Source organism: Fistularia commersonii, chromosome 14, assembly GCF_037954325.1.
Source record: "Fistularia commersonii isolate RoL2024-O1a breed Wild chromosome 14, RoL_Fcom_v1.0, whole genome shotgun sequence".
Lineage (NCBI taxonomy): Eukaryota > Metazoa > Chordata > Actinopteri > Syngnathiformes > Fistulariidae > Fistularia > Fistularia commersonii.
In genome coordinates, this window is record NC_141297.1 from 10,595,499 (window position 1) to 10,617,067 (window position 21,569).

The 21,569-nt window shown below is 38.4% G+C and overlaps 1 protein-coding gene across 1 annotated transcript; it reads left to right on the forward strand.

The window, feature by feature from the left end:
- Positions 1–1,292: 1,292 nt before the first annotated feature.
- On the forward strand, positions 1,293–21,388 carry slc26a6.2 (solute carrier family 26 member 6, tandem duplicate 2). The gene is made up of 19 exons (XM_086159649.1): positions 1,293–1,420; positions 1,940–2,079; positions 3,158–3,268; positions 4,669–4,844; positions 5,176–5,340; positions 5,636–5,788; positions 5,873–5,955; positions 6,048–6,195; positions 6,897–7,010; positions 7,962–8,039; positions 9,160–9,255; positions 9,492–9,598; positions 9,730–9,799; positions 10,572–10,664; positions 12,827–12,949; positions 13,209–13,355; positions 14,233–14,287; positions 15,094–15,221; positions 20,259–21,388. The coding sequence occupies exons 1-19, from the start codon at positions 1,293–1,295 to the stop codon at positions 20,307–20,309; spliced, it is 2,166 nt and encodes a 721-aa protein (XP_086015775.1). The 3' UTR covers positions 20,310–21,388.
- Positions 21,389–21,569: the final 181 nt, after the last annotated feature.

The following is a 21,569-nucleotide window of genomic DNA, read 5'->3' on the forward strand; positions in this document are numbered from 1 at the left end:
CCCTCACCAGAAGCACTTCAAGCTATACTCACAGCTGTTGCAAATGCCTATGGCAGACTGGGTCTCTGTAAACGAGACCGAGGTACTGTTCCAGTGGGCAGCTGCTCCCTCACCTCACCCATCAACCTTTTAACATCTCAGTCCAGCCCCTTGCAATTAGAGAATCTTGTAAATACCTTGGAAGCTTCCTCTTCAATGACTGGAGCATGGAAAGGGAGATACAAAACTGGATCAATCAAGCATCATCTTCTTTTGGGCAACTAAGAAATAGGGTTTTTCAGAACAGACACCTCAACCTCCACACAAAAACATCTGTTTACCAGGCAGTTGTCCGAACAACAACAATGTACGCACGACACATAAGGATGCTTGAGGCCATATACATCAGATGCCTGCAACACATCTGGTCTACAATATATCCTGGAGGGACCAAGTGCCCCACATGGAGATACTCCGCAAGACTAACTGCATCAGTATTGAGGCCACAGTTGGCCCTTCACCAGCTCCACTGGGTTGGCCATGTTATTAGGATGCCCAAAAATCGCCTGCCACGGAAAGTTCTCTACGGCTAATTCACTATCGGCTGGCACTCTGCTGGTTTTTTGTTGTTGATACTGCCTGGTTGATCTTTTACTGCTCCTTCAGTGATTAGCTGGCCAATTCTCCTCTGTCTCATTGTGTAATCATTGAACAAGAATAACCCTGACCAAGCTTAAATTCCTGACTAATCTGATTGTAAACAGAATGCAAGATAAAAAACACCGTATGCAACTGAACATAGCACCTTGCACGGGAAAAGAGGGGTGATATATTTGATTGTCTTGAAGCAACAACCACAAGTGCTCAACTCTATTTCTTGGCAAAAATCAATTGCTCGCTGGATAGAGCACTCTACTGCAGGTTCATTCTAAAACCTGGGGATGATGTTAAACCGTGGGGATTAATTATTCATAAAAATGGACATGACATCATGAAGAGACCTTTTTTTTAGAGTTGTGCCATCCTGCATGAATCAGGAGTTATGGTTAGACTTATTTCCTCTGAACTGAGTACACCAAGAAGAAGTTCATTCTGACAGTCAACTCAAGACAAGCAACACTGGACAAACTTTTTCTATTCAGAGAAGACATAAGATAGGAAAGCATTTAAGGTAATTATAAGTTTAAAAAGTTGAAATTTTTGGGGAGATTTACAAATTGTGTCAATTTCATACATTCACAGATCCTGACATTTTTATGGTTGAAAATTAGAATCAAATTGTAACTTTACAAATGTTCCGCTTTTTCATAGCCATGGAGGAGAGGAGACGGACAAACTATAGCGTCCAAAGGGAAATCCTGGATGAAGGAGCTGTGGATGGATTAGCAGAAAAAGCTCACTGTAAAACATCTTTATGTGACAAGCTCAAAACTTCAATGAGGTAAAAATCATTATTCTACTAAATTTGTCTATTTTAATTCGTCTATTTGAACCACCACTTTTTGTTTTCTTACTTTTTGTGGCGATAATGAATATAACAATAATTAAGAGAAGAGAAAATACACGTGCAAAGAGGTAAGAAACAATTATATTCTACAAAGCTTACAGTTCTAAAGTTCCAAATTAATTTTGTAAATTAGTTTTTTTCTTAAATCGCCTTTACTGTATTATTACGTAACTTCTTTAGCCTTTACTTATTTTGTCCTGCAAATGTTGTTTTCTCCTATTAAGATGAAAAAGATAAGGAGCAGACTTCGTAATATTTCAATAAACATTTCCCACTTGTAAACGTCTGACTGTTCTTTAAACGAAGTGGGTTCAGTACTCAATAAATCATTTATTTGTCTAAAAGATGGATCTGCAAACAGCCGCCAAGTGCTCTGGTGGTTAGAATTGATTTTTATGTCAAATCATATCAATACAGCAATGAAGGACAATATGAACATTCCTTTTGTATCAGATGTTCCGGTCCCAGGATGAAGAGCTGCCTGCTTGGGAGCGTTCCTGTCCTATCATGGCTGCCTCGCTACTCCCTCAGAGAAAATGCACTGGGTGACCTGATCTCTGGAATCAGTGTGGGGATCATGCAGCTGCCGCAGGGTGAGACAGAGGTTTAGATAGTAGAAATAATTAAATGGACTGAGGATAGATGTTCTTCTTGTTAAAATTGTTTTTCAGTTGTTTTATACCGGCCGGCAGGGGGGGCGGAGTGGTTAGTGCTTCTGCCTCACAGCACAAAAGACCCTGGTTTGATTCCAACAGGGGACCTTTTTGTGTGGAGTTTGCATGTTCTCTCCATGTCTGTATAGCTTTTCACCGGGTACTCCAGTTTCCACAGGTAAAAAACATGGAGTAGGTAAATTGGGAAAATTGCCCAGATGTGTGAGTGAGAAAGTGAATGGTTGTCTGTCTATATATAGCCCCATGGATGACTGACAACCAGTCCAGGGTGTACCTTGCCTCTTGCCCACTGGCAGCTTGGATAGGCTCTAGCATTCCCCGTGACCCTGAGTGCAGGATAAGCGGCAGAGGATGGAGTGATATAAATATTTATACCTTAAATTCTGAACGATAAGCCGCAACTTTTTCCCTTAAAAAGCGATGCCGCTAATTTATGGATTTTTTTTTGGGGGGGGGGGCTAACGAGCTTCACTGTGCTAAAATATTTAGTCCTCGTCAGATCGGACCAATGAAATGATCGGGAAATTCTGAGGCTGTTCAACTCTGACAATGATGAGGATGACTTCAATGGTTTTAGTGCGCAGGAGGAAGCCCAAGATAGCAATCAGGTAGCCGGTGCGGCTTATATTGAGGTGCACTCAATAGTCCGGATATTACAGTGTATATATATATATATATATATATATATATATATATTACTTGTTTCTTGTTGTATCATTTGGTCTTCATTGGAAAACTTTTGTTGTCTAAAATTTAATTATTTTCAACTTCTTATATCACTACCCAAAGATAGTGATCAGGTTGCCGGTGCGGCTTATACTGAGGTGCACTCAATAGTCCGGGAAATTACACAGTTTGTGTGTGTGTATATATATACATATATATATATATATATATATATATAAATAGTACTTGTTTCTTGTTGTATCATTTGACACTCATTGGAAAACTTTGTTGTCTAAAATGTGATTATTTTCAACTTCTTATATCACTGCAGGAATGGCCTATGCCTTGCTCGCTGCTGTTCCCCCCGTCTTTGGCCTGTACTCTTCCTTCTACCCCGTCCTGGTCTACTTCATCTTTGGAACATCCAAGCACATCTCAATCGGTTCGTAAATTCATGATTAGTAATATGGGAAATGTGTGTGTAAGTCCCCTCACAAGTATGTGGGGACAAAATCTGACTGACCTCCACAAGCTTACTAAGGTGTTAAATTCCCTCCACTGTAAGCAGCCAGAGACAACAGTGAGTTTCAGTATTCTTTGGTATTCTTACAAAAGCACATAACCTTCCAAGGGAATGGTCCTTAAGTAATGAACTAAAGAAAGGCAGTAGATGCCATTAAGCACATGAATCATCTGGTTACCTCCTGGTCTTAGTTCTATACAGATGACATCTTCTTCAACTTGGTTTTAACTTCTCATTCTCATATGCAGTATAAACAGTTTTTCGCACTCTCTGGTAATATCAAAGTAAAAGACAGCAACTGGTGTAAACTTAGCATGAACTCACTCAGGAACAGATCATCTCCAAAACATCTAACATGTGCCATTCATCTGATAGACTCAACCCTGATCCTATCCATCCTCGTCACCCCCAAAGGGAACCTCAACATCTTAACCTCTGCGATCTCCAGCTCTGCCACCTGTCTTTTCGTCAATGTCACTGTTTCTCGGCCATACAGCATCGCTGGTCTCACCACTCTTGTATGCCTTTCCTTTCATTCTGGCTGATAGTCTTCAATCGCATAGTACCTCTCACACTTTTCTCCTCCCATTCCAACCTGCTTGAACCTGTTTCTTCACCTCTTTTTCACACTCTCCGTTGCTCTGGACTGTTGACCCCAAATACTTGAAAACCTCAAACTTCTTGATCTCCACTCCCTGTAGCCTCATCATTCCACCCGGGTTCCTCTCATTCACACACATATATTCCGTCTTGCTGCAACCAACCTTCATCCCTCTCCTTTCCAGAGAATACCTCCACCTCTCTAGGTTTTCCTCCACCTGTTCTCTGCTCTCACTACAGATCACAATATCACCTGCAAACATCATGGTCCATGGACATTCCTGACTAACCACATCTGTCACCCTGTCCATCACCATTGCAAATAAAAAGGGGTTCAGAGCTGATCCATGATCAAGCCCAACCTCCACTCCACCTTGAACTTCATTGTTACCCCCACAGTACACCTCGCCACTGTCTCACAGCTAGCATACATGTCCTGCACCGGTCTACCAAACTTCTCTGCCACTCCAGACTTCCTCATACAATACTAGAGTTCCTCTCTTGGCACCCTGACATATGCTTTTTCTCAGTCTACAAAAGCTTAGCACAAAAGCTCCCTCTGACCTTCTCTTGTACCTCTCTATTAGCATTCTCAAAGCAAATACTGCATCTGTAGTACCGGTACTCTTTCTTGGGATGAAGCCATATTGCTGCTCACAAATGCTGATTTCTGCTCTCAGTCTATTTCAGTTTAATGGTAAATTCTGTCTCTTGTCCAGGAACATATGCAGTGATGAGTGTAATGATAGGTGGGGTCACAGAGCGATTAGCCCCTAACTCAGACTTTATGGAATGGAACAATGTGACCAACACAAGTGAACTAAACATTGCTTCCCGGGATGAGGAGCGGGTCAGAGTGGCTGCTGCTGTCACATTCCTATCAGGATTATTTCAGGTAAATTTTGTGTCGCCATCTGATATCTGGGTTGAATCATAAAATCTAGTATCACAATTTTCTCAAGTTTTACTTCCCTTCTTTACAAAACAAACCAGCCATCACTTTAACTGCAGTCGCTAGTTTTGTCTGAGATTATTTGATTAAAACCTCACGTTTGTGTCATTGTAATTATTACAGGTTGTAGCTGCCATGCATACCTTACAACATAATTGACACAGTACTTGGATAGTATTAAGCAGTCAGATATCCACTGGTCTACTGATGCACTTTAGACTAACACACAGTAAATACAACTGTGTGCTTATATTTCCAATTCTTTGTTGCATAGATTCTCCTTGGCCTGGTTCATTTTGGTTTTGTGGTGACATATCTCTCTGAGCCACTAGTCCGAGGTTACACCACTGGAGCTGCCATCCATGTCATCGTGTCACAGCTTAAATATACATTCGGCATTAGCCCTACAAGGCACAATGGGCCCTTCTCCTTGATCTTTGTAAGAAACAACAAAACCTCTCATTCCTTAAAATATATTATATATAACTTTTTTACAGATAATTCAGCAATTTGTGTGTATTTCTGTACATTTATTTAAATGTTGTGTGTATTTTCTGACTGTGTGTGTGTGTTCATGCATCTTTGTAATGTATCACCTTTACTTGACTGCAACTTTGCCTTATTTCAATTAATAGCTGACAGTTTTCTCTGTCTGTATTAATGGATTTTTATGTGCATTAATTTTCACAGATTCTTGCAACAAACCTGTAATTGGGTATCTTTTCTTAATACAGACTATACTGGAGGTGTGCTATCTTATTCCGCAAACCAACATAGGGACTCTTGTTGTCAGTATTGTTTCGATAGTAGGTCTCATCCTGGCCAAGGAGCTCAATGCATTCTTGAGCAAAAAAATACCTGTCCCCATACCTGTGGAGCTGTGTGGTGTAAGTATACAAGAATATGTTCAAGTGTTTCTGATAAATTGACACACATGAGTACCCACATGTTATACATTACCTCCTCTCTAGATTATACTGGCAACAGTGATCTCCAGTTATGCCGGTATACATGAAAAGTATGCTGTAGATGTAGTAGGAGTGATTCCATCTGGGTAAGACACATGAGAAATTTGGTAAATAACTTGGAAAAAGCATTTGTAATTGTTGGACTTGTCTGTTTTGTTTTGGTTTTTTTTTCTCCCAGGCTCAAACCACCTGTTCTCCCAACTTTTTCCCTTTTTGGTGAGATAATTGGGGATGCCTTTGCTATCTCTGTGGTGGGTTATGGCATTGCCATCTCACTTGGAAGAATCTTTGCCCTGAAATATGGATACAAGGTGGACAGTAATCAGGTAGGGTAGGTGACAAATAGTAACACTGATGAGCAGCTGTTTTAGCACTCGAGCCGCTACTGTGTGCTGTGCAATAAGTAAAACAGTATATGAAAACTGTACATTTGCACAAACAGGCCTTAACTAACTATATATGGTTGCTGCAGATCCTGAAACATTATTTTCATTGCTACAGTCCTAGGTCCCGTGTTCTGACAGAAGACTACCAAGCACCAATTTGTTATTTACCGGTAGTCATCCTTTGCAAGACAGATTTCAAATAAGGTGGAGGGAAAAATCTTGTTTTTTGGCTAAGCAGAGCAAATCAATATGATGCTGGCATTTTTAATTAAGCATCACAACTGTATAGGAATAAAAGTCATGGAACAACACATTTCAAGTGATGTCATTGATGGACTGTAGTGTGGCAACTGTTAATTCTAGATGTTCTGTCTATTTTATCAGAACTGTAGATTCTGGTATCACTTATCAGGAGACAAACTCAGTTCATAAATTCTCTTTGGAAATGCAGATTTTAAGTAACAATTGGCTATTTTTCATTTATTTGTTGTAGTTTTTGCTGTATGTTGTACTTTTTTATGACCTTCCAACTTCTAATGTTCTGTGACTTCTGCTCACATTCTATGGTTCTTTTGACTCTACAGGTTCTCCTCATAAAAACTGTATTCCAACTCAGTAAAACCTTTCTTGTCTTGGTTCAGGAACTTGTTGCCTTCGGTCTGAGTAACAGCATTGGAGGAATTTTCCAGTGTTTTAGCATCAGTTGCTCCATGTCACGCACCATGGTTCAGGAGAGCACAGGAGGGAAGACTCAGGTTGGTCTGGGTTGATATTTTTCTTTTGAAGCGTTTGAAATGTTTATCGTCTATCTTAACGTTTCTTTGTCTTTGATTATTTACTTATTTATTTGTTAGTTAATTTATTTTTCTATTTATAAATAATTATTTTTATTTATTAATTTATTTATTTATGTGCGTTACTTTTCTGTTTTGCAATAATTCCATTGCCTTCTGTGCAATGACCACTTCCTACGCAATAATCCTGTTTCACATATAAATACCACATGTAATCATATGTACTTGCAAATACAAGTTTATAAGTTACATATATTATTATGAATCTTTAACTTGGTTTTTATTTATTTCTTTTTATCTTCTTTTATTTTATGTTTATTCTTTATTATTATTATTATTATTTATTTTTATATTTTTCACAATTCTTTACTTTTTTATAGAATTCTATTTTGATTCTTCTTCACTTTTTTCTGTGAGAAAGAGCTGCTTTCAACAAAAAGCAATTCCTCCCTTCGGGATCAATAAATATTCTGATTCTGATGCCACAAGTTAAACAAAACATGGTGCGGCTCAAATGGTTAGCAATTTCAAAACCAAAGGACGACAATTTTGTGAATTTTTTTGTTGTTTTTTCAAAGCACTACTTTCCTTTCCCTTCCTGTATTCACAATCTGGTACAATCAGAAGTAAGAGTGAGGTTAGCCTCATATCTTACAGTATTCTTCTGAGCAGTGTCATCAAAAAAAAAACATAGGCAATTTATTTTTGGCTTCCATCATTCAACCCTAACTGCGGAAACTGAAATTGTCTGAAAGGCTAAATAAGCGAAGGAGATTATAGGTAAGGCTTAAATGGATGGAGACATCAATTATTCCCAGAGGTGTTGTCTTGTTCATTACTTTTGTATTTCCTACAAACCAAGTCAATGCTCTTTCTCTTATCGGATTTACGGGGCTTGTATTTTCTCTGCAGGTCGCTGGGGCTCTATCAGCCGTAGTGATTCTTTTTATCACTCTGTGGATCGGAGCTTTATTTGAAGATCTTCCTAAGGTACTTGCTGTGTGTGTGCTGGTATGTGTGGCGTGTGTGTGTGAGTGAGCGAGTAAGTGCATTTTTGTGTATGTGTATATATTGTGATTCTTGTTTTGGAAGGTGGCATTAAAGCAGAGGTGCGTTTTAACTCAGGGTTTAGCAGAAGGAATTTGCTGGAAGCAAAGGACTTCGGCCTTTAAGAGACTGAGAAGAAGGCAGTTTAACCACATTGGTTTAGAAATGTTTACAGACAATGCTGAGACCCAGTATGAGAACATTGTTTGGTGGGACGCACAGATGTAGTTGGATATCGCTTGCATTGTATGACAGGGAGAAACCGCAAGAGTTGATAATAAAACTAAAAGAGATGGTTGTACTGAGAAGTAAAAATAGTTTAAAGTGGGACTTTTTCCAGTGAGAGAGTGGTTAGATGGGATGGACAAGACTATTTGGATACAGCACTTACCGGTAGTTGGGGATTTCTCTTGCAACAATGAACTCAACAGCTTCAAGCTGAAACTTTGCTGGCGTGTTAAAAAAATAGATAGATAAAAAAGGTGAAAATGAAAGAAGAACATTAATACATGAAAATTAGATTATTAATAATGTATTATTGCTGAGAGAGATTTTGTGAGAGCAGAGTGTTAAGTCTGGGCAACAAAGTAGAAAATAAGGCGTTTTTCATATGTTGGTCTGTGTTTTTTTTCTTCGGGTTTTTTATTCATAGAATTAAGTCTAAATGTTAAGCATTAAGTCAAAAAGACAGCAACCCCTAGTGGCCAGAGGTGCATTTTCTTAATCTATCAAGCTATCTATCTGTGTTTATGTATGAATGGGTAAATGCTATCTGGTGTGAAGAAGTTTGAGACTGCAATGTGTGAAAGTACAATAAAAGTTGTGCCCTTTTCATACTATTAAAATGAATCTCTATGCACAAAATGTAATTTAATCATCCAAACAATTACCAAAAATTTTTTTATTTCTGGAGGTCTGTAACTGATATGAAACCCCAAGATTTAAATGTGATTCTTGAAACAAATTTAAAAGAATCCTTTCTCCCTTATTCATTTTTAATGCTTGGCCCCAACACTACATCTGCTTTCAGAGAATTTTTTAACAATTCTTTAACTGTGTGCAGGCGGTTCTGGCTGCCATCATCTTTGTCAACCTCCATGGTATGATGAAGCAATTCCTTGACATCCCTGCACTGTGGAAGAGCAACAGAATGGACATGGTGAGTAAAAAAGAAAGTTTTCTGGGGCCACAGAGAATTATTCATTTATTTATATTAATTATATCCAACTATATTTGGGGTATTGGCATATCATGACACTTGATTGATCGCTCTTTCAATTGATGGTTTGTTCTTGTGTTCTATCATCACTGCTTAGTTTGTTGTCCCTGTTTTACCACCTTAGGCCACAGTTCCTTTTTTTTTAATTGTCATTATTCTCAAATTTTTTTCTCCAGGTGGTGTGGGTCGCCACCTTTATTCTCACCTTGCTGTTTAACCCTGACCTGGGACTGGCTGCCTCCATCGGTTTCTCCATGCTTACAGTCATCATCAGGACACAACTGTAAGAAGTCAATTAGACCAATCATACATCTACACTAATTTCCAAATATGGAAAATATTCAGTTATGAATTAATTCAAACAAAATATTCAGCAATATACAGTATAAAGTTCACTGTTTTTCTGTTTTCCAGGCCTAAATACTCCATATTAGGACAGATCCCAGACACAGATATCTACAGGCCAATCGAAGACTACAATCAGGTGGGACCAGAAAAATAACAGAAGTTCTAGCTAATATGAGGAAAGTGGTTGAAGGGGTTGTCAATAGACTCGAGTATTATTAAGCTAAAATTCTGTATATTTAGTCAAATGACCAAATACACTGCTCTCACAGATGTCTACACATTTCCTGTGTAAGTTTTTTGCATTAGTTACTTTCTCTATTCTGTCCACAAGTCCACCATCTACTAATAACAGTGCTACTCATCAGAAAGACAGAAATGTTATGTGGGTATTTTTCTCTGGAGTTGCTTACAATTTGATGCAGAATGATGTGTACATCCACCAGGGGGGAAACAGCCATACCACCACATAGAAAAACAGGACCAAAACCTTTTCAGTTTCATTATCCCTACAGGGAAATGACGGCAAGTCCTAATAAGGATTTTCCTTTAAACTGACGTACCCACACATTACATATGAAATTCCAACTGGGACAGCCTCTGAGAGAAATGAAACAGTCTCTGTCAATGTGCAATTGTATAATGAAGCCAGAGTATAACAATTAACAACATTTGCAAATTTTTCTATCATTTTGCCAGAAATAGATTTCATATACACTTTTTAAATGCAATGTAATTTTTAGTCTAATAAAATGCCTGAAACACACCATCCAGCTTACAATGCACACAACATCAGGTGAATGTAAAACAAATGTTAATGCTATGATCTCAAGCCGATGTCATCACGCCACATATGTGCTGCATGCAGATTTGATTTGTTTGATTGATTAGCTCTATTTCAAAAATTGCAGGTTAGGCAGCTGCCTGGTATTCTAATCTTTCGTTCCTCTGCCACCCTCTACTTTGCCAATGCTGAGATGTACCAAGAAGCACTGGGAGAGAAGGTAATGACACATACACAAATGCACGCACGCATTTATGACCAACAGAAAAGAAAACAAGGAAAGAAAGTTTTCAGCTGTTTTTTTAACTAATTAAAAAACAAACAAAAAATATTTATAACAAACCATAAAGCCATGTCTTAACCATCAAATTGCCCACAAAAAATCCCTTAGCACACTTCTTAGATCATGCAGCGTCTAACATGCTTAGAAGGTTCTTCTCCAAAAAAATACAACATAAGGCCCAATGCACTCAGCTGATGATGAAAAGCAGTTATACAAAAAAAAAGAAACTATTATCTCGTCACAATTTTTGTACAATTGTCTCTTCTTCAGCAAAAAAAAAAACATTTGTGACACATTAATAATTGACCTGACATTTTACCAAGTGACATGTCTTTTGTTTTCACGCATGGTTCGAAATGTCATCCCATTCTTTTTTTCTCACCCCTGTTCAATTCAGACTCTGTTTAAACCCCACCCTTCTCCTCTCCTCTGTCTTGTCTGTTTGGGGTCAAAAGAGAGACAGGATAGTGAAGGTTATAAATGATGGTAAAAGATTCAGGGAGGCTGGAAAGCTGAAAAAAAGTAATGATGGAACATCTCATTTATTTAAATGTCAGCCTGTGAGACGCTTATTTCTTTCACATCATTGATGTGCAAATATGTGTTGATAAAGGATAAAGGACTGGCAGAGGCTGCAGATTTGTTTATACGGTGTGAAACTCCCACCAGATGAATTCGGCTAATTTCGGGGATCTGGCTGATCAGTGAGTCTGCGACTAAAATGTGAGGATTCTCCTTTCTTGAAGACGTTTGAGTTAGTCCGCCATGTATTTCATCACTCAATACTTCGAGCTGCCAGCACCATGACTGATGGGCTCTACTCATGAGAGGAGCCAATGTGTAAGGAATGACTTTTAAGGCAGACGATTCACATTTTCAAAGTGAAGTCTCTTTGCTCTTCTTCTGAATTATGGAACACTGGTTTTTTGATGATCATTTGCTACAGATTTATCTCTAACTTTGAGATACGGTAGTTTAAATCATAATTTCTTCCCTTGCGAAAGGGGTACCTATCAGTCACATCCCACGGTGGGTATGTCTTCTCAAAGATGTCTGTGCCAGCAAAAATGCAGGAACAACTGAATGAGGAACGCTAATATATATATATACTATTCAGCAAAATAACATCCTTAATTTTGAAGCTTTAATTTCTCCTGTTCTGAGCCATAAAATATTCACAAAGGCAAAGACGGGAGATAATAATTCTGAATGCCTATGTATGCTGCTGTTTTTGAAAATATATAGTACCATTAAGACTTCTCATAATATGATCATTTCCTCAGCAACACTTGTTGCTCCCCAGCAACACTCTGTTTTCATGTAGTTTGACAATAAAATACTATGACTGCATTGGCTAAACTGTCTGAGGTGAATGATCTGCTTAGATTCGATAGCTGCTCCTATAGACATCTCCTCTCACTGCCCCCCACTGCCAGGACAAGAGCCATTCCCTTTATCTGTATATCTCGGGTTAACACAACCCCCCAAGGGCGAGGAAAGCAAGGGATCAATTATGTTAATTTGGTGCAGTGAATTTCCCACTGTGCATTTTGGCTTCTTTTTCAATTTCATGAGTAACTCATTTATAATATTCAAAACAGACAAGGTGAGGTTTGATGAGTGAGTGGGACTCAGACAAAAGGACATCAGACAAAAAGGAAAATCTAACTAGGTAATTAAATCTTGGAATTTTTTTCATGGGTGAATTCACATGCGATCCATTTAAAGCCTGCGATGCTCCCCCCTGCTAACTTTCTCTCTTTCCTCTCTTTGGGCCTCACTGTGACCTACTGTTATGTCACGCTGAGGGTTAGCATGGGTGACTGAGGGGGAAGTACAATGACTAATGAAACTTTGTATATGTCCTTCCATGAGCTAATGCTCTCATGTGGTTCTAAGCTGTTAGATTTTTTTTTGATACCTTCTGAGTAAAAAAGAATCTATGTTATGGCACAAATATATGATGGCTGTTCTATAGAACAAATATTTTAAGATGGAAATGATACAAAGAAAGCATGACGCATGAAGAAAATGTGAGAGTTTGTAATTAAAAATTAATGTTGTTTTTTGACTCAGTATGATTTCCTCGTGTCTTTCAGTCTGGCATCGACATTACCAAGCTTCTGGCGGCAAAGAGGAAGCGAGAGGTCAAAAGAAAGCTGCACGAAAAGAAGGAAGCTAAAAAGGCCAAAAAAAACGCAAAAAATAACACAGTGCACCAAGTAAGGAGGACAGAAGCTTTTTCATTTACATTTTCTTCATATTTTTTTAGAGCAAATGAGTTATCACTGTCTTCTTTTCCTTACTGATTTAATAAAACCATTTAATGCAAATTAGAAAACACGTTTTTTTCTCACGCACCCTATTCAGGCTCCTTTTAGACAAAATTGTTGTCAATGCATAATCTAAGGAACAAAATATTCAGTCTTATGACCCCTCATGTGTTGATCTATTCCATGTTGTGGCTTCTGCCCTTTCCAGGTGGGGGAGCCAAACAACGAGGAGTATCAAGAAATTGCCTGGATTGAGATTGACACTCCACCTAATCCCTTGCTCCCCAGAGCCATCATTTTGGACCTCAGTCCAGTTAACTTCCTCGATACTGTTGGAGTCAAGATGCTGCGTAACGTATGAGAAAAAAGACATTTAAACATTTATGATACTATATGTATCATATATGATACAGTATGTATCATTTATGATATATGTATTATTTCATAGTGTTAGGTGGGCTTTGTACTATTATCCCAGTGCATTCAAAGGGCTAACCCTAGATAGGCCACATTTGTCAAAACTAGCAGACTTCTAGTGCACTAGTGCCATGCCCAGAATTTGACTGCTCACAATTCTAAAAATTAAATGAAAAATGAAAGGAAAAAAAATTGAGAGCTACAATGTTGAAATTGCAAACCAACATGGGCTGTTTTTTTTATTTCCCAAATATTTACTTAAAAATAAATCTTCCACTTTTTGGATTCAATTGATTTGCAAACTGAGCTTTTGTCTTCTTCTACTTACTTACATTTAAGAGTTTCAGCTTTACAATTCTAACTGAAATTAGCTATGTTGTAGTTTTACTTAAGCCTGGGACAATAAACATATTCATACATTGCGAGATCAAATTCCGCTGTCCTTTTCTGCCCTTTTATAAAATTGACACCGATTTCCTTCCACTCCTAACAAACCTAACAAAAAAGTAATCTAAACAACTGTTTCAAAGTTGTGTTCTGTCCCATTATTGGTCCGGAGAGAAAAGGCTGACAATGACAGGATGACTTGTTCCAATCCTTGTGTTTACATTGCAGAAATTCACACTTTCTGTTAGGTCATCACATTCTATATAACATGGTGAATCTCATTTTTAACTATTGTTATCACATCCTCCCATCATTCCCTCCTTCCTTCCTTCCTTCCGGCATCATTTTGGCATTTCAGGGAATCAGTTACAGTAAACTAAACTGTGATCTAGTATCTGACTTCAGCCCTGTTTCTCTGTCTGTTTCAGATCATGAAAGACTATGGTGAAATTGGTATAGAGGTGGTCCTCGCTTGCTGTCAAAGTAGGTCCTTTGAGGTTATTAAAATAGAATCTAATAGAACAGGATTAGATAGGCCAAAGGACCCCGTCAGCATTCGATTGTTTAATCAAATTCCACAATTTCACATATGTTTTTGCCAGTTTGGATGTTATAAGTTGTTAATTGTCTTTCCTGGCCATTAGGATTGCTGAATTTCAAAATGGGTACAATACATACTCAGTTAACATCAACACCACCATTGGAGCAGATAGATTGTGTTAACATGTGATGGCTCTCATTTTCAAAAATAATGTTAAATTCACAGCCACCGGTACCCTTGTTGTCGTTCCAAACCATTTGCCTTTTTATCTCTTTCTATCTCTTACTGCATTTGTTTATATTTATGATAGATTACCACAAACGTTTGTGATCTGATTTATCTCAAATACCCTTTTGTCCCACAGCTGTAAAGCAAACACACACAGCCACGCATAGTTAAAATAATTTCAGCAATAGTGGGTGTTATCATTGCATCTTATTGGTATAATCAATGTCTTTCTGTGCCAAATTCGTCCCTGTTCTGTAAAGAAGCAGTTAAAGTTTGTCTTCTTATAATTGCCCCAAATATGGGGGCTATTTTGTACATTAGGATATATGTTGGTTTTTCAAAGAAAGAAAAAAAAAAAATCTCATAAGCAAATTGCTTTTGCAATGTGGCAGCAGAGAATATTTACATACAAATAACAAGAATGATCTCCTTCTGTCTTTTCTGCCCCTAATTCCTCTGGATAATTTTTATCGCTCATTTGAACTATTGTCTTTTCACATCTTAATTTATCTCATTTCAGCCGGGGTTGTGGAAAACCTGGAAAATGGCGGTTTCTTCAATGAAAAAGTGACAAAGTCTTGTCTCTTCTCAACTGTTCACGATGCCGTTCTTCAATGTCAATCTACAAAAACACAGAACCTGGATCAGGTGACAAAATAACAACACACACAAGATTCAGAAATATTAACAATACATTTCATACAGAAAAGAATTGAAGTTTCTGTGAGACCTGTTATTGTACATTGATATGATTGTGCATTTAGTTTCACAGGTAAATTTGTTGGTGGTGACAATAATTATCACAATTTTGAAGTTCAGGTGCTTCTTAATCCATCAATATTCCAGAAATTAAAATAACGAGATGGTTTTAAAATATTATTTCTAATAATTGTGATGAAAATAAAGAAACATAAAATCAACATGATAAACTGTAAAACAGAATAGAGTAAGGAATAAAACTGATCTAATATCTCTACTAAAAATTAAGAAGAAATAAGATAAAGTTACAAATATAGAATACATTAACATCTTGTGAGCAGGCCTGCCAGATATCGAGAGGAAATGTTTTTCAATGCTTCAGGTCCTGATTGAAAACCGCTGTGTCAGAGCCAAAGCAATATTTTACAGTAATACAGATTTTAAAGTTGTTTCAACAACCACTGTGACTTCTGAATCAGAATTAGAAAAGAGTTATTTGTCCCCGAGGAGCAATAGGGGGGTAGATGGGATAGCAGCATCAAAATTGTGAACGTCAGGAATAAAATATCAAAAAAATAGAATAAAATAAAATAATATAAATTAAAAAGAGAATCGTATATACATTGCTCAAAAAAATAAAAGGGAAAACTAAAATAACACATCCTAGATCTAAATGAAAGTAATATTCTCATTAAATATTTTATTCTTTACATAATTGAATTTGCTGACAACAAAATCACACAAAAATTATCAATGGAAATCAAATTTATTGACCCATAGAGGTCTGGATTTGGAGTCACACTAAAAATTAAAGTGGAAAAACACACTACAGACTGATCCAACTTTGATGTGATGTCCTTAAAACAAGTGAAAATGAATCAGTGTTGCTTCCCAAGTAGACAGATTGTTTTCACAGAAGTGTAATTGACTTGGAGTTACATTGTGTTGTTAAGAGTTTCATTTATTTTTTTGAGCAGTATATATATATATATAAATTATATAAATTACTCTTTATAAATTACAATACAAATTTGTGCAAATTGTAGTTACATTTGCTCTGCATTTATATCATAAATATATCATGAGCAGCATTAATTACACGTAGTGGGGGAGGGGGCTGGTCTGGCAATGATGGGTTTGCAGGGTTGATGGGAATTGAAGAATTTGACAGCTCTGGGGATGAAGGTTGCCCTTCTTTGAGTTTTACAGGTGGGGCAGCAGAGTCTATGACCAGAGGGGGGCAATTCGAAGGCCAGGTGTCAGATGTGGGACTCATCTGCAAGGATCTTTTTGTCTGTTTTTAATATTTGACTGACACCGAAGCAGGAAAGAGGTCTGAGGGGTTGGCCAATTATTTTGGAGTAGACCAAGGCAGTGCGCTCCAGGCGATTCCTGTCGTGTTGGGTGATGGAATAGAACCAGCAGGGGAAGGAGGAAGGAGGTCATTACATTCTCAATGAAGGCATGATAGAACGTGGTTAGGATTGTGCCGCTAACCTCAAATGACTGAGCTTCCTGAGCAGGTACTGCCGTTGTTGACATTTCCTGATGATCTCAGTGTTAGAGGAGAATTTCAGGAGGTTGTCAAGGACAGTGCCCACGTATCTTTACTCCCTCACCGTTTCTACTGGCTCCCCCTATAGGTGGGGGTGATTGGCGCTTCCAGTTGCCTCTGCCTCCTGGAGAATGTAATGACCATGTCCTGAGTCATGCTCACCTTCAGGTTCAGGCAGGAGGCTTTGCACCAGAGGGTGAAGTCCTGGAGGGCTGAGCCGTGGTGGAGTGCGGGACCAGACAGTAGGGACAGGAGGACAGTGTCGTCGGCAAACTACACCAGGTGACAGTACTGTTGGGTGGACCTGCAGTCGTCAGTGTAGAGGACAAAGAGCAGGGGAGACAGGATGCAGCCCTAGGGTGAGCCGGAGGAGCTAAAAGGAGTGTCGGAGAAGATGTTGTTCGCCAGAACCCTCTGGGATCTGTTGCTGAGGAAGCTGATGATCCATTGGATGAGCGGGTGGTTGAGGTAGAAACGGGTAATCAGCTTGTCCACTACTATGTAAGGTTGCAGGGTATTAAAAGCAGACAAGAAGTCGGCAAAACAGAGCCTGGCTGTGTTGTGCAGGGTTTCCAGGTGTTTGTGTATGGAATAAGTGAGGAAGATCTTGGCATCATCCACCCCTCTTTGAGCCCTATAGGCAAATTGGAGATAGAGATGGGAGTTTTTACAATTCTCTCCAAGGCCTTCATCACCAGAAGGGCGAGAGCCACTGGCCTGGGGTTGTTCAGGGCCTTAAGGGGTCCTCTTTTTTGGGATGGGAATCAGTGTTTAGTGTTTTCACATCTGGGTCACTGCGCTGCAGGACAGGGAGTTATGAAAAAGAAGATGGAAAACCCCCAGCTCCTCAGCTCAGTGCTTGAGGGTACGTCCACAGATCCTGTCTGGACGAGGCACCGTAGAGACCCTAGTTTTCCTAAGGACTCTCAACACCTCTTCGGATTCGAAGACCAGGATGGGGCAGCCCAGTTTATCAGTGGAGATTAAGGCCCCTATCTGGAATCTGTTGTCACTCTCAAAGTGGGTGAAGAAGGAGTTGAAGTTGTTGGGGAGTGATGTTGGGTTACTCCCTGGGATTGGAATGGGTGAACAACTGGGGGAGGTGATGTTCACCAAGGCCGAATTTTTGATCCCTTGCCAAGCTAAGCAGAGGTCCCCTTTTGTAAAGGTTTGCTTTACATCATTCTAATAACTAAGCTTGGCAGTTATTATGGCTTGTTTGTTCTCCTTATTTACCTCTTTTTTTCTCAGCCTCAGAGCCGGTGAAGAAGGGGGGGGCGCTTCGTAGGCATCAGGGATGGATCTTTGTCAAGTGTATTCCTCAGATGGGTTTTACAGTTGACATACTGCTGGAATCCTTTGAGAGCTTTTTCTGATGAGCAGTGATTGAAATCACCAATGATGAATTTGGGACATCTACTCAAATCCGTCAAGTTTGGATTTGATATGGTTTGAGGATGAGGCTGCATTGGCAGTTTTCATGTTTCCCCATGGCAACACTATCCCGGTCTAGTCTTATGGGATGACCAACACCATCTATGTGGAGTGAATTATCATTGATGTTACTATTGTTTAACAAAGTTTCAGAAAGTGCAAGGACTGTGGCAGTCCGGTAATCATGCATGTGGTTCACATTTGCCTGGAGTTCTGCTCTCCCAGTCTGCCCTCTCAGCACCCTGGTATTCATCGGTAGTTTAACTGCACCTCTGAGCCAAGGTGAAAGGCTTCTTCATTGTGTTTGCATAACTTTTTTAATGCCAGTGTCCACCATTGTGTTCTTACTTTGCTAGAGATAGGAACGGCCATCAACAATGACTTTGCCTTGAAATTGTTCTGTCTAACTGCCAGGCAACTAAGAAACTGGAGGCACAGTTTGGGTCAAGGCAAAGACAAGATCACTGTTCATTGGAATAAAAACGTTGAGTTTTTCACCTTATCCAAACCCAAAGTGACCTTACTTTTGTGGTGAAGGCGAAGCTGTCAGACTCAGATAAAGCTTCACCGATATCCCTAAAAGAGGGTACTGAGGAAATCAACAGGCTCATGAGCATGGCTCCAGGATTGGACGAGTTTCATCTAGTGATGCTGAAGGCTCTCAAAATTTGGGGATTCTCTTGGTTTACATGGCAGTGTGTATGTGGGGGAGAGAGAGATTACACTGCCAAGTGTCCCATTGAGAAACATGTGCCAAAGTGCTGGGGAAGAAACTCTTACTGATTGATGAACATTTTTTAAGGAGAAATAATGTGGATTCCTGTCTGGTCCCAGAACAGAAACCAGCTCCCTGGTAGTCCCTGAGGATACTTTCTTGAGGTTGTTCATTGTTTGTGAGGGCTACTTTCATACTATTTGTTATAGGAGTTGTTATGAGTCACCAAGTCTCTGTAGAAAAAAATTTAAAGAGCTATGATTTATTCTACCAACTATTTCAAGTATGTTTCCTTTGTATGTTGGGCCTCAGAACCGCTCTTTGTTACCATTTCTGTTCGTGATCTTCATGAACAGGATGTTTAAGTGCAGTGAGGGAGGTGACGGTTTCTTTAACATATATGATATGATATGATATCATATCATATCAGATACATCATATCGTATTTTGATATTTACTATTCTTTGTTTGAAATGCACATTGAACCATACAATTATTGAGGATTGTAGTTTTGCTTGTTTGATCACAGTGCAGGGGAAGAACAAGGGAGTTACAAATGTAGTATCTTTTTATTAGCGATCATAGTTAATTAAATCCTGTCTAAAATCTCAAACCTCTTCACAGTCTTGGGTTATTGTAATTTTTATTTCATTTTGTTTTTTGCACAGGCCAATGTACACCCACAATGTAGCCTAGTTTCCATTTAAATCAATCATTGCATCATATTAAAAAAACACAGACACACCCATTACACCCATGCCCACACACAGAAACAAATACACAGACACACAAATAATGCCAAATCCACCTGCTGTTTTCAGAATTGAATGATCGATTAAAAGTGGTATTCAGAGAATTTGTAAAGACAATGAGATCATTTTAATAAATTGGTGAACTAAAGTCTTGACATGTATATGAAACAATACTGTGCCGAGGTAATATTTATAATTAGTTCATGTGATTTAAAGGAATTGTAAATCAAGGTATTTCAGGTAATCCTCAGACAGAAAAAGGGAAAAATTGTTGCAAAACGATTGAATAAGCCTGGCAGCCATAACAAAAATGATTATGCAAAAGAAGACACTTCCCCATTCAAACAGTAATTCAAACATGAATCATTATTTTTACTTAGGTGGTGCATGCTGTCCCATACTTATTGGTCTATGTTAATAGTGCTGCTGTGTCCCCCATATTAATCTAACTAATCTAGTCACTTTTTTATCCTCTCTTGATCGCATTCATGTGTTTCTTTTCTTCTCTCTGGTCCTCATTTCTTTGATAGGATCTCCCTGGCTCCCCCAATTCCCAGGAGAGCACAGGAACTCATTTCTGAGTCCTGAGAGAAACAGGGGAGGATATGAAGTGATACTCTGGAATCTACTGTATATATACGTGTCAGCTGACTAGAGAAAACTGAGACTGCCGACGCACAAACCCATTGTTACTATGCAGCAAACACAGTGACATTGACAATGAGAATGCAGACTGAAACTCCAGAGAGCAAACAATGCCAAAAGACTTCTCATGTGGGAACTCAAACAGGAGTGGGTTTAAATGTGGACATTTATATACATCTCCAGCTTTGCATCATCCGAATGATAATGGACCATTCATTTTATTTCAAATTGTGCCTTCTTGAATTATTGACAACTGTTTGGATCAAATTTAATGTAAATCTATTTTAAATCCTAAATGAACGTAACAGATTTCCACCAAAAGCTTGACCGACAAAGCCTGTTGTTAAATACTGTTATAGATGCAAATGAATGGCAAAACACCACTGGCAGAGCAGTGCTTTTTTTTCAATTGAGCCTGTTCAATCCTCATAACACTCTTTGAATAATTCTGCAAGACCTCACATAGTCTATAGTGTCTGTTGTATTTCAATTTGTAACATGTACTGTATTTGTTTCCTAAACTGTTATATTGTGTATGTGTACATTTTTCCATACGATTGATGATAATTATTTTGTTTTTCCTGTTCATCTGCTTAAGAACAAATTTAAATACATGATTACTTTATTTATATCATTAGAAAAGATAAATGTCTGTGTTTATGAATGTAAATTCAATATAACTGTTCAATTTCCATCTAAGTATCGCCATTTTTGTTACAAGAACTTTTAAAGGCACAACGGGGGTAGTCAAATTTCCTTCAATTGTTTATATGAGCTTATTATTGGGTAACCCACATCTAAACATAGGAACCCCACACAATAAACAGATCTAATCTCTTGTGTTCAGGCCTTTTTCCACATAATGTTTTTTTTTTTTTCACAGATGAAGGAGTATTTCCTTATTTTGGCGAATATGAGGCAGTAAGCTCGGTATAAGTGTTCAGTTATAAAGTTAGACCCACATTACTCCTCTTAACTAAAAACAGAAAGTGTTTTTGTGTTTTGAGTCACTAACAGGAAGTCTAAGGCATGTTTTTCAAATAAAGATTCAGAGAGTTAAAGCTCTCATTGAATGCCTCTGCTTTTATAGTGTTACATTCTAATGAAATGGAAATTAGATTAAGTTTTAGAAGCAGTTGATATTTACAGTGTCGAATACTAATCTATTAACTTTATGTTACTATTTATTGTTAACA

Coding starts and splice junctions, on each gene's coding strand:
- slc26a6.2 (XM_086159649.1), top strand. CDS start 1,293: ATGGAGGAGAGGAGACGGACAAACTATAGCGTCCAAAGGGAAATCCTG. Junction 5,789..5,872: donor TACCTGTGGAGCTGTGTGGT/GTAAGTATACAA, acceptor CCTCCTCTCTAG/ATTATACTGGCAACAGTGAT. Junction 15,222..20,258: donor AAACACAGAACCTGGATCAG/GTGACAAAATAA, acceptor TTTCTTTGATAG/GATCTCCCTGGCTCCCCCAA.